The following is a 14,017-nucleotide window of genomic DNA, read 5'->3' on the forward strand; positions in this document are numbered from 1 at the left end:
TATGGGCACCAGTTTGAGACCCAGCTGTTCTACTTTGGATCCAGCTCTCTGTTAATGGCCTGGGAAAGCAGCAGAGGATGGCCCAAGTATATGGGCCTCTGCTACCCATATGGGAGACACAGATAGAGCTCCAGGCTCCTGATTTTGGCCTGGTCCAGCATTGGCCATTAAAGTCACTTGGGGAGGTAGCCAGTGGATGGAAGATCTTCCTCTTTCCTCCTCTCTCTTTCAAATTAATAAATAAAACTCTAAAACAAACAAAACAAAACAAAACATCTACTAGGTCAGTGCTGTGGCGTAGGAAGTAAAAGCCACCATCTTTGATGCCAGCATCTCATATGGATGCTGTTTTGGGTCCCAGCTGTACCACTTCTGATCCAGCTTCCTGCTAATGAGACTAGGAAAGCAGCGGAAGATAGCCTAAGTACTTGGGACCCTGTACCTTTGTGGGAGACTCAGAAGGAGCTCCTGGCTCCTGGCTTCAGCCTAGCCCAGCCCTGGCTATTGGGTCACTCCATTTGGAGAGTGAGCCAGTGGATGGAAGATTTTCTCTCTGTCTCTTTCTCTGTAACTCTGGCTTTCAAATAAATAAATCTTAAAAAAAAAAAAAAAAAAAAGAATTGTTACCTTCAACTATGGGAAGATTTAAAAAAATCCATCACTCTAAGACAATGTCTTACAAAGTTTTGTTTTAAAAAAGAGATGATTTAAAAACATTTGTGGAAAAAAACACAAAAGAGGAATGTTTCTATTACTAGTGAGAATGGATCTGAAACAGAATGACTACTTTGTTAGCAATTTTGACATTTTCAAAAGATCTCTGGGGGTGGGTGTTTTAGCCTAGCTCAGCCTCCTGACTCCAGCTTCCCACTACTGCAAAACAGAAGGCAGCTGGGAGAGCTCAAGTATTTCAGTCCCTGCCACTGGGCTTCAGTCTGGCCTGGTTCCCAGCTTCAGACAGGATCAGCTCCAGCTCCAACAGACATTCGGGGAGTGGATCAGAGGATGGAAGATCTCTTTCTCTGTTTCCCTCCACCTCTCAAATTCAAATATATAAGTAAATATAAATATAAATGTATGTATTCAATGCAAATTGAAGTAGAGAGCCATTTAATTGCATTAGGGTCATATTAAATATTTTAGGGGATCCTCAGTGCCTACAAGGAATTCTTTAAGCTAGATTATTAATGAGTCTATTTGGAAACCTGTTTTTCTAAGAATACTTGAAACAGTAGCTCTTAAATGACTAGCCATATGAGGGGATATCTTAAAAACCCTATTTTGGGCACAGTAATAACGTTTTTCAGGTTCCTCAAAAAAGTAGTACTCGACAAGACTTTGATGAAGAAGCTCCCAAGAGAGGTGTGGGGGAGGGGCAGGTATGGAGTGAATGTATGTGTGTGTATATGTGCAGAAGGATTTATTCCATGAAAACAGCATGTGCAAAGGCAATAGATGGTGGAATAGAGTGTACATTACAAATAGTGCTCCACTGACCACTTCATGAATAAAATGTTTCTCGTATTAGTTTCCTGTGAAACCAGGAGCTCTTAATGCTATTACCAAAGACGAAGTTCTTCATAGGATGCCACAGTCATTAGTAGTGTTGTTTTCCTGGGGAATTCTAAGACTCAGCCATTTAAAATCACAACACAATACATGGCTGGTGAGGGAGAAAAAAGATTCCAATATCTTAAAAAAAATAATTATTTTCTTAGAATGGATTCTCAGTTTACTGAGACAAAGGATTTGATCTTGAAATTTCAGCTTCTTAAATACTGCTAAAATATTTCCTCACCATCCCATATGAGCAACCAGCTGCTCTGCTTCTGATCCAGCTTCCTGCTAATGTGCCTGGAAAATCAGCAGATGATGGCCAAAGAGCTTGGGCCAGAGACCCAGAAGGAGTTGCAGACTCCTGGCTTTGGCTTGGCCCAGCTCTGGTCTTAGTGGCCATCTGGGGAAAGAACCAGCAGATGGAGGATCTCTCCCTACTCCCTCTATAACTCTGTCTTTAGAATAAATAAATCAATTTAAAAAAACAAAAACAAAAAGGATTACACTAAATTTTCTATGTAACACCAGCAGATATAAAAGCTGTATTCTACTCTTTACTATCTTTCAATATTGCATTCATTTTATAAAACCCTACCAATTCAATTATTCACAGTTCCAAAAATCTTAAATTTGCAATTTTAATGAGCTGCACTTTTTGCCTATGTTGTTATTTACTCTTAGATAACTTTGAAATAAGTCTTAATTTTAATAAGGTACACATATTTTTCAAAGTATTTAAAACTTCATATGGGGGCGGTGTTGTGGTACAGCAGGTAAAACCATTGCCTGAGATGCCGGCATCCCTTATGAACGCTAGTCTGAGTCTCAGCTTCTCTGTTTCTGATCCAGTTCCCTGCTAATGTATCTGGGAAAGCAGCAGAAGATGGTCTAAGTACTTCTGCCACTGCCATCCATTGGAGAGCTGGATGGAATTCTTGGCTCCTGGCTTCAGCCTGGCTAAGCCCCAGTCATTGTGGCCATGTGGGGAAGTTAATCAGTGGATGGAAGATCTCTCTCTCTATAACTCTGCCTTTCAAATGAAATAAATCTCAAAACTACTTTATAATGATAATGCTTTCTCCTGGTCGCTCCTCTTCCAGTCCAGCTCTCTGCTGTGGCCCGGGAAGGCAGTGGAGGATGGCCCAAGTGCTTGGGCCCTGCACCCACATGGGAGACCAGGAGGAAGCACCTGGCTCCTGTCTTGGAACTGGCGCAGCGTGCCGGCCGTGGCAACCATTTGGGGGGGGGGGGGTGAACCAATGGAAAAAGAAAGACCTTTCTCTCTGTCTCTAACTCTGCCTGTCAAAAAAAAAAAAAAAAAAAAAAAAGCTTTCAAAAAAATTTAAAAATTTCATATAACTTAAATTTTTTGTGGCTCCTTTTAAATTTAGTAATCTCCCTCTAGAGAATGTCCAGTGTTTTAAAGTTTGTTTTAAAAAAAAATGTTTGTTTTTTTCTTAAATACCTAATCCACAGGAAACATTTTATATGAAGTGACTATATAAATTTCTTTCTTAAATTACCAGTTTTCTAAGATGATGACTATTTCTTTCCCCTTCTCACTGACTTGCAACGGATTTCCCAAATATTATATACAACAAGGCCTATGTAACAGTAATTCTATTTTCAGTGATGTACTCTTACATTAATATGTTTTACCATCTGGTAGACTTTGTTCTCTGTTACCCTTTGTAGTTCAAGTTTTGCTCTCCTCATCTATATTTTTTCAAACATTTTTTTTTTTTTGAAAGGCAGAGTTAGACAAAGACACACACACACACACACACACACACACACTCCATCTGCTGGTTCACTCCCCAAACAGCCACAATGGCTGGGCTGAAGCCAAGAGCTCCAAGCTGGGTTTCCCAGACAAGTTGCAGGGTCCCAAGCACTTGGGCCATCTTCCATTGCTTTCTCAGGTACATTACCACAGTGAGGGGGATCAGAAGTGGAGCAACCAGGACTTGAACCAGAGTCCACAGGGAATCAGGTGTCGCAGGCACCATCTTAACCTAATGTGACACAATGCTTGCCCCCTGAACTTTTCTTTTTTAAAAAAGATTTATTTATTTATTTTACAGGCAGAGTAACAGAGAGTGAACGAGAAGAGGAAGCTGGATGAGTAGCTGGGACCCACACCTGCTTAACCTGCAGAGCAACAACCCAGGCCCCCTCCAACTTTTCCAGCACCTTTCCTCATCATTCCACTGGATTTTTACTGAATTACATTAAACCCCAAATTTGTAAATAATATATACCTAAGAAAAGTAGTTTCTCATTAAAGTATCTCAATATTTTTTCATTTTTTCAAGGGTTTTTTTACTTTCTTCTTCTAGGTCATACATCTCATTAACTTCACAAATTTTCATATTTTGTGTCTCTCAGGAATAGCATTCTTGTTTTTTAAAAAAGATTTATTTATTTATTTGAAAGTCAGAGTTAGAGAGAAAGGGGGGGAGGGGAGAGGGAGATGGAAAGGGACAGAGAGATACCTTTCATCTACCGGTTCACTTCCCAGATAGCTGCAACAGCCAGGCCTGCGCCAGGAGCTTCATCTCGGTCTCCCACATTGGTGGCAGGGGCCCAAGTACTTGAGTCATCTTCATCTGATTCACCCAGACCATTAGCAGTGAGCTGGATCACAAGTGGAACAGCCTCGACATGATTTGGCACCCATACAAGATGCTGGAGATGCAGGTGGCTGCTTTATCAGCTATGCCACAATACTGGCCCCAAGAATACCATTCTTCTTTCACTCTTTCTACTATGTATCAGCTGGCATGGCATTACTACCTCATTGACTCTGGTCACTTTTTATTTCAATACCTGGAGAACTCTTAAGTTTATAATTTATTCAGTTTAAGTGAGGATACAGAAAGTTTCATATTGGATAGAAAAGGAGAAAGGTCATATTCCTTCAGTTTTTCCCGTTCTAATTTGTATTGGGTTAACAAAAACAAACAGGAAAACACAGGCAGATGCTTCTATGTATACAAAATCACACAGGGTGGTTTTATTTCCTCTTTAAAATGAACATTATGGAACATAAATGTTTTGTTTTCATTTCAAATACTTCTTTGAGGAAGCTGTAAGGTTAGTTCAGAAAAGATGCTAGCAGCTCTGAATTATAAAGCTATCATTATCTCTCTTGTCTTTCTCTCTGCCTCTCCAATAAATAAATAAAAATTTAAAAACAGCAGACTGGGGCCAGCATTGTGATGTAGCAAGTAAAGCCACCACCTGCAATGCCAGTATCCCATATGGGTGCAATTTGTTTCCCAGCTGCTCCATTTCTGATCCAGCTCCCTGCCATTCATGGCCTGTGAAAAGCAGTGAAGGATGGCCCAAGTATTTGGGCCCCTGCTACCCATGTGGGAGACGTGGACGAAGCTCTTGGCTTTGGCCTGGCTCAACTCTGGCTGCTGCAGCCATATGGGGAGTGAAACAGTAGATGGACAATTTCTGTGTCTCTTCTAACTCTTTTGAGTAAATAATTTATTTTTTAAAAAAAGTGGTACAGTCTCATAATGTTAACGTAATTTTAGATTTTAGTTGTATTGTATGATGGATGTGATTTTGCTTGCCCACTAAATCTAGACTGAAGGGCAGGTATCTAGCATAGTGATTTAGAAACTGTATCAGTACTGGGTTAGATACGCTGCTCCCACTCCTATCCCCAGCTCTCTCCTAATGTGGAAAGAAGGCAGCAGTAACAGTACAAGTAATGAATTACTGCCACTTACACGGAGACCTAGATTGAGGTCCTGGCTTCAGCCCAGTCCAGTCTGGCTGTTATGGGTGTGGGCATCTGGGTAATGAACCAGTGGATAACAGATCTGTTTCTGTCTCTCTACTTCTCAAATAAATAAAAATAAAAATAAAATGTAGTATATAGTTCATCCATAAAATATCCTACAATGTTTTCAAGAACTTTTTCCATACTGATATCATAAAAACAGGATCAATTATATCTTCTGCTCTTTTTTTCTAAGTCCTAACAGATACATATCAAGTCAAAATGCAAAAACAATTACCATCCCAAATTAAATCTGCTTACCATGATACCACCATTTTGTTTTCTTTGGATTCTTGTTACATGTTCGCACATAAAAAGAATTATCTGGTGGTCGTCTCTGAAACAAAAGAAGTGAGTTTAAACAGCTAAGAAGTTGTAACATAGAAAACTTGCAGGGGAGATAGCTTGAGGAAAAGCTCATGCACAATTATTACAGAAAGCATAAAAAACACTGTCAACACTAACAGCATGACTAAAAGAACAAGAACTATAAATATAGCCAGAGAAATATATACTTTTGACCCATAAATTGTTTTTAAAAGGAGATGGTGGTGTATGTGTATGGTCCTGGTTAGGCTGCAGTCAGTGGGATCACTAACAGAATGACTATCAACCAAAATTGATGGCATTAAGATAAAGGAATTTTAGTTTCATGTATCTTATAATTTCTGTAGGAATAATAACTACTTCTGTGAGCTAATTAAAATGGAAAAGTCTACTTAACTAGGTTTGTCTAAAGAACTAAGAACAACTTAAAATCTCCACACCTCCAAAGTCTTACTGTTTTAGTGTAATAAAGTATTATTGAGGAAAGATCAAAGGATTCCATTCCTAAACAAAATATAAGAGGAAAAAAAAGACAACATATTTTGGCCTTTCTGGACTAGAACAATACAAGAAACAAGACAGCTCTGCAAGGGAATTATGTTAGAAGCCATGATTCCAACAACACTGAAAGTAGATAATACAACAGAGTTCTTTCTGAAAACCCTTGGATACTGACCAGACACAAGAAATTTGACTTGGGGCCAGCACTGTGGTGTAGCGGGTAAAGCTGCCACCTGCAGTGCCGGCATCCAATATGGGCACTGGTTCAAGACCCAGCTGCTCCACTTCCGATCCAGCTCTCTGCTATTGCCTGGGAAAGCAGTAGAAGACGGCCCAAGGCCCTGGGCCCCTGCACCCGTGTGGGAGACCTGGAAGAAGCTCCTGGTTCCTGCCTTCACATCAGTGCAGCTCTGGCCATCACAGCCATTTGGGGAGTGAACCAACGGATGAAAGACCTCTCTCTCTCTCCACCTCTCCTTCTCTCTGTGTAACTCTTTCAAATAAACAAATCTTTAAAAAAAAAAAAAAAATGACTCTACAAAGATTAGGAAACATATTAAGTTCACATTAAAACTACCAAGGGAAGGTTTGAGATAATATGATAGATATTCCTATCTTTTAGTTTTCTTTTCATCTACTCTCAGCACTGTTCTGATGGATATTTTTTTTCCCTGCCCTTAAACGTTTCATAGTGTTTAGACAGGCATCTTTTCAGATTTCATCAACTGTTCAGCTAACCTACTAAAGACAAGAGACTAAGAGAATTCTTTCCTCTAAGTCTAATCAAAAGAAATGGAATGGGGGACCAGCACTGTGGCATAAGGGGGAAAAGCTGCTGCCTGTAAGGCAGACATCCCACAGGCGCATTAGTTCAACTCCTGGCTGTTCCACTTCCTATCCAGCTCCCTGCTAACGTTCATAGGAAAACAGAAGATGGCTGAAGTGTTTGGGCAACTGCACCCACATGGGAGACCCAAATAATCAATCTCCACTGGCTAGGGAGTGAACCAGTGGATGGAAGATCTCTTTCTCTCTGTCTCCCCCTAACTTTGACTTTCAAAATAAATAAATCTTAAAAAAAAAAAAAAATGAAGTGGAATGGAGATATTATTTCAGGAAGGTCCAACCAGAAAGCAAAGTTAATAGGACTACCTAGATAGCAGGAAGGTAAATAATCCACCTGACTGTAACTAAAACTCACACACTTGATTCACGTTTGTGTTAATATTTAATAGTAATTTAATTTAACAAAAGGAACATTGTCACATAAGGTGTTCAACAACTATCCTAAGATTATTCTGTTGGCATAATCTGAGAAAATTCCTGAAAATTTAGTAATTAGATACCTGACTACCTTGAAGAGATGGTCCTCTGTTGTTTGTCATGCAAAGTTAAACCAGGGTTCGAACAATGGAATAAACTTCTATTATTATAGCAAATCATCTCAAACTCATTTTATCTATTTTGTTTAGAAGCCAAGAATTTATCTATTTTGTTTAGAAGCCAAGAATTATAACAGCCTTTAAAAAATATTTAAGAAGGAATAAAAACACTCATTCTATTTGCTTAAGTCTGGAATATAACCAATCTGTTAAGTGATCAGGGAGATACAGTTCTGAAAAAAAAAAAAAAAAAAGTAACTTTACCAAGAGATGGATATTTTTTTTTCCTGCCCTTAAATGTTTCATAGTGTTTAGACAGGCATCTTTTATCAAATTGTTTCAGGAACGGAATACAAGGCTGGGAAGGCTGGGCAGTGTAAGAATATTATAAGGGCATTGACAATAAAGGATAGATTACTAAAAGGCCATTGGTCCCATTATCAGTATTTAATCTACTGAAATCTACTGATAGATTTCATTATTTTTTATACAGACTTCATTTAAATGACTTCCACAGGGCTGGCACTGTGGTGTAGTGGGTAAAGCTACTGCCTGTGACACCAGCATCCCACATGTATGCTGCTTCACTTTCTGGCTGGTCTACTTCTGACCCAGGTCTCTGCTAATGTGCCTGGTAAAAGCAGCAGAGGATGGCCCAACTTTCTGGGCCCCTGCCACCTACATGGGAGACCTGGAAGAAGCTCCTGGCTCCTGGCTTTGGCCTGGCTCAACCTCAGCCATTACAGCCATCTGGGAAGTTCAACAGTAGATGAAGATCTCTCTGTGTCTCTGTCTCTATGTAACTCTGACTTTTAAAATAAATAAATAAATTTTAAACAAATGAAAGCCTTCAGCCTAGGGAACCATTTCTTGTAAAAGGGAACTAGAACAAAATAAATGACTGAATCAAAGTCCTAAATACCTTTAGTGAAAACTGACGTGTATATTCAGAGTTTAAGTACAGCCCACAGACCAAAGTCTACCACAGATGACCTGTTTTAACAGCAGAGCTTTAAGGTGGGTACCTAAAAGACCTTTGAAAGCTTATTTGGAGCTGTATCTCCTCAGTCTGAAGCACATTTCCTTCTCATCTTTATAACATAGCACTAAGCACAGTAAAAACAGCAAACATCTAATAAAAGTTTGTTAAATCGTATATTTAACAGACATTTTGACTATAACACCAGCTTCCCATATGGGCACCGATTCCAGTCCCAGCTGCTCCAGTTAAGATCCAGCTCCCTGCTAATGTGCTTGGGAAAGTAGCAGAAGATGGCTCAAGTCCTTGGGCTCCTGCACGTGCCCACATGGGAGCCCCAGATGAAGTTCCTGGCTTCCATCTGGCCCGGTCCTGGCTGTTGTGGCCATTTAGGGAGTGAACCAGTGGATGGAAGACCTTCCCCCCCCCGCCCCTTTCCCTCTGTAACTCTGCCCTCCAAAATAAATAAAGTCTTAAAAAAAAAAAAAAAGTTTATTGGGGCCAGCGCTGTGGTGCAGCAGGTTAACACCATGGCCTGAAGCACCGGCATCCCATACGGGCACTGGTTTGAGACCCGGCTGCCCCACTTCTGATCCAGCTCTCTGCTACGGCCTGGGAAAGCAGTAGAAGATGGTTCAAGTCCTTGGGCCCCTGCACCCACATGGGAGACCGGGAAGAAGTTCCTGGCTCCTGGCTTCGGATCGGCACAGCTCCGGCCGTTGTGGCCAATTGGGGAATGAACCATCTGATGGAAGACCTCTCTCTCTCTCTCTCTGCCTCTCCTCTTTCTGTGTAACTCTGACTTTCAAATAAATAAGCAAATCTTTAAAAAAAAATTTATTGATACTTTATATAGCATGGCAAGTCTTAAAACTAATCATGCAAGAAACACTAGTAGCAGACAAATACAATGTGAGGAGAATGGCAAAGGTTAGAAGGATGAAGGAGGCACAATGGATTCTCAATGTGTATTATGGAAAAACCATGCGTGAACTTCAAAATTTTTCTGCAAAAAATAAGTATTTTTAATTCAATTTTTCTGGAGACTTTTTATTGACTATCCAGGACCACTTAATTTTACTATTTATTTATTTGAAAGGCAGAGCAACAGAGAGAAGGGAGGGAGGGAGGGAGGGAGGGAAAGAAGAGGGGAGGGAAGTAGAGGGGAGAGAAGAGAGGAGAGAGGAGAGGAGGTCAGTCTCCCAGAGAGGAGAGAGGGAGAGAGGAGGAGAGGAGAATGAGAGGAGGCAGAGGGAAGAAAGGAAAGGAGAGAGGGAGAAAGGGAGGGAGAGAGAAGAGAGAATAAGGGAGGAGGACAGGAGGGAGGAGAGGAGAGAAGAGGGGAGGCATAGGAAGGGGAGGGGAAGAAACGGAGAGGAGAGAGGGAGGGGAGAGAAAGGAGGGGGAGGAGGGGGAGGGGAGGGGAGGGAGAAGAGAGGAGAGAGGGAGGGGAGAAAAAGGGAGGGAGGGGGAAGGTAGGGGAAGGGGGGAGGGGAGAGGAGGAGAGGGGAGAAGAAGGGAGGGGAGGGGGAGGGGAGGGAGAGGAGAGGAGAGGGAAGAGGGGAGGAGAGAAGAGGAGAGGGGAGAGGAAGGGAGGAGAGGAGAGGGGAGAAGAGGAGAGGAGCTCAGTCTTCCAGAGAGAAGAGAGGGAGAGAAGAGAGAAAGAGGAAAGGAGAGAAAGAGAGAAAGGGAGGGAGAGTGAAGAAAGAGGGAGGGAGGGGGAGAGAGGAGGGAGAGGGACGGTTCACTGCCCAAATGGCTGCAAAAGTCAGGACTGGGGGCTGACACTGTGGTGTAATGAGTTAAGCCACAGCTGCAATGTTGGCATCCCATTTCAGAATGCCGGTTCAAGTCCTGGCTGCTCTGATTCCTATAAAGCTCCCTGCTAATGGTCTTGGGAAATCAGCAGATGATGTCCAAGTACTTGGGCCCCTGCCACTCACATGGGAGACCCAGATGGAGTTCCAGCTTCCTGGCTTCCGCCTAGCCCAACCTTGGTTGTTGCAGCCATTTGGAGAGTGAACCAATGGATGGAAGATCTCTGTTTCTCACTCTGCCTTTCAAATAAATAAAAAATAAATCTGAAGGGAAAAAAAGAGCCAGGAACTCCATGTAGCTCTACTACAGGGGTATCGGGGGTGAGGGTGAGGCAAGTACTTGGGGCATCCATCATTTGCTGCCTTCCCTCCACAATTTTTTCGAAGTACCCTCACAAATAGAAAGAGCATAGCGATTCTCCAGTTTTTAATAGTAAATTACTATATTTAAATATAAACAAAAGCTAATAATCATAAGGCACAGGCAAACTATGAGCAAACTGCTCTGTAGTACTGTAGTACATATAAAAGTTTAAAATGAGTGTGTTGGGGTGAGTGAGAAAAGAAAATATGGAAGGAATAAATGAGGAAGACTTGCTTCTAAAGTCTTTGGGATTAATAAGAGCTCAATTACAGCCTGAAAATGTAGCATGAAAAACACCAACAATAAAGAGGAAATGAAAGTTAAAAAGTGATGTTAACAATACACAGGTACATTTTTTTCTGCAAATTTTAATATTCCTGACTAGGGATATGTCTTTTAAATAATAGTGCAATTTTCTATTTTTTTCTTTATTTTATGGTACATAAAATTGCATATGAAGGGCTCTTAATCTTATAATTTGAAGAAATATAATGTAATCCATTATTTTCCATGATTATTTGAACAAGAACTGTTTTGTTTGCTTTTTTCCAAGACACTCACTTGTTGAAATAGAGTCTAAATGTTTCAGATTCTAAATAACCTATCATTTAAAAATGAACTACAAGGCCGGAGCTGCAGCTCACTTGGCTAATCCTCCGCCTGCAGCACTGGCACCCGGGATTCTAGTCCCGTCCCCGGCGCACCGGATTCTGTCCCGGTTGTTCCTCTTCCAGTCCACCTCTCTGCTGCGGCCCGGGAAGGCAGTGGAGGGTGGCCCAAGTGCTTGGGCCCTGCACCCGCGTAGGAGACCAGGAGAGGCACCTGCCTCCTGGCTTTGGATCAGCGCAGCGCACCGGGCATAGCAGCCATTTGGGGGGTGAACCAACAGAAGGAAGACCTTTCTCTCTGTGTCTGTCTAACTCTGCCTGTCCAAAAAAAAAAAGAGAACTACAAGGCATGCGTTATGCTGCAACAGGTTAAGCCAATGCTTGGAATGCACAAATCCTATTATCAAAATGCCTGGCAAATTGAGTCCTGCCTCCACTTCTGATCCAGCTTCCTGCTAACACATCTGAGAGGCAGCAGATGATAGCTGAAGTACTTGCATCCTTGACACCCACATAGGAGACCTAGCTGGAGTTCCCAGATCCTGACTTCTGCCTGGCCCCACCCTGGCTGTTATAGGCATTTAGGGGAGTGAATCAGTAGATGAAAGATCTGTCTCTCCCTCTGTCACTCTGCCTTTCATATAAATAAATCTTTAAAAAAGCAATAATAAAAATGAATCACTATCTTAAAAGTTCTCTAAACACAAATTTAATAAAAAATGGCAGTGCAACTTGGAGAACAAAGGAAAAAGAAGGCCTGCTAAACACACAAACACAACATAGGTTCCTTTCTAAGGCAAATTTGTTTTCTCCTTTAAACAGAATACAAAGCTAAAACTTCATGGGAAAAAGGGTTTTATTTATTTTTATTTTTAAAATTTGTTATTTACTTCATTTTATTTGAGAGCGCGAAAGCAAATGCATAAGATATTCTAAGTGCTGGTTTTCTTTCCAAATATCTGTAACAGCAAAGGCTGGGCTAGGCTGAAGCCAGAATCAGAAGCCAGAGCCAGGAACTCAAGCAGTTTTCCAGAGAAATGGCAGGGACCCAAGTACTTGAGTGCATGCTAAGAAGAAGTGGGACTCAAACCTAGGACTCCAATATGGGATGTGGCATCCCAAGTGGAGTCTTCACTGCTGCATCAAATGCCTGCCCTAAGAAGAGGATTTAAAATGCAGGGACTTGGCGCCAGTGCTGTGGCCACAGTGGACTAAGCCACTGCCTGCAACGCCAACACCCACATGGACATTAGTTGGAGTCCCGGCTGCTCCACTTTCAATCCAGCTCCCTGCTAATGCGCCTGGGAAAGCAGCAGAAGATGGCCCACATGCTTAGGCTTCTACCACCCTTGTGGGAGACCTGGAAGAAGCTCCTGACTTCAGCCTGGCCCAGCCCCAGCCATTGTGGGCCCTTCGGGAGTGAACCAGCAAATGGAAGATATCTTTTTCTTTTTCCTCTCTCTTTGTAACTCTGCCTTTCAAATAAATAAATTATAAAAAAACTAGAGACCCACGTTGTGCCACAGTGGGTTAAGCATCACTTCAGACACTGGTGTCCCATACTGCAGTGCACAGTTTGAGTCCTGGCTGCCCCACTTCTAATTCAGTTCCCTGCTAATGCACCTGGGAAACCAGAGGAAAATGTTCCAAGTACTTGGGACCCTGCCACCCACATGGAATTCCAGGTTCTTGGCTTTGCCTGGTCCAGCCCTGGCCATTGTGGCCATCAGAGGTGTAAAACAGTGGATGGAAGATCTCTTTCTACCTTCCAAATAAACAAAATAAATTATAAAAAAATTAAATGTAGAAATACATGAATATTATGCTACACCAATCCTCAAGTAGGAATAAGAATGCCAAAAACACATAAGGGGTTCTGGCACCATTAAAGGGTATGCTAAATTTAACTAATGTGATTTTTCTTTCTGGTCTTTTTTCCTACCTCCCTCAGACATAGAATCTGTGGATTAGGAATGCAGAACAGGAGGAAAATCCTTAACAGTTCTACAGGTAAACTGGCTCTCCTTTCAAACTAACCATTAGTATAGGAAATCTTCTAAAAGAAACTGACAGGGCAGGAGCTGGGAAATGAGAGAGGGAAGCTATGATGCGGCTGGGCCTTTCCACTGTGAAATCTGGAAATAAAAATTTCTTGTATACTTTTGCCCTATGCATGCCTATGAAAATAAAATTCAGATAATTTAAGAACATGTGCAGACATTTCCTGTTTTAAAAATGTAAAACAGTTAAGTATGACTTCTAGTCATTCAACATTAAAACTTCTATTTGGAATGAAAGATTCAAAATAATTTTCTAATTTATTACTAAACATGACATTCCCTACTATTATAAAATAAAAAGCATGAGTTTTTTCATCAAATAAAAATAATTTTATATTAAAACTGTTTATCTAACTAAACTGAAAGAAGAAATATTACCTGTAGGAATTCTGAAAAGTCCTACCTTTTCTTTGCAGCTGGAAAGCATACTAATAATGCTAAGACAAACTGACTGGACTGAGAGCGCTGGGGACCAGTCTTCTGTTAGAATGGATAAACAGATATGACCATTGCTATAAACATGAGGATGAACAGGAATATTTTCACCAGTAAACATGACCTAAGAAAGAATAAAATTTTATTAACACTCAAATATTCTCTATTACCAAAAAAGAAAATATTGT

At 41.2% G+C, this 14,017-nt stretch overlaps 1 protein-coding gene across 14 annotated transcripts in view; it reads right to left on the reverse strand.

Annotated features, from left to right (window-relative positions):
- Positions 1-14,017, reverse strand: part of UBE2W (ubiquitin conjugating enzyme E2 W) — a 69,457-nt gene that overhangs the window by 9,972 nt on the left and 45,468 nt on the right. For 8 of the 14 annotated variants that reach the window (XR_011389139.1, XR_011389142.1, XM_070075223.1 and 5 more), the window contains 2 exons: positions 13,798-13,953; positions 5,618-5,693 (listed from right to left, as the gene is read on the reverse strand). The exons of 1 other annotated variant lie outside the window; for it this stretch is intronic. Coding sequence is in view for 8 of the 13 variants with exons in the window: in XM_070075223.1 (XP_069931324.1) it covers positions 5,618-5,693; positions 13,798-13,953 (232 nt within the window). In the remaining 5 variants the exon portion in view is untranslated. Of the gene's footprint in view, positions 1-5,617; positions 5,694-13,772; positions 13,954-14,017 lie in introns of all 14 variants that reach the window. 5 more of the 14 variants (XR_011389141.1, XR_011389140.1, XR_011389138.1 and 2 more) reach the window with 2 other exon arrangements.

This window comes from Oryctolagus cuniculus, chromosome 6 (assembly GCF_964237555.1).
Source record: "Oryctolagus cuniculus chromosome 6, mOryCun1.1, whole genome shotgun sequence".
In the NCBI taxonomy this organism is placed as follows: domain Eukaryota; kingdom Metazoa; phylum Chordata; class Mammalia; order Lagomorpha; family Leporidae; genus Oryctolagus; species Oryctolagus cuniculus.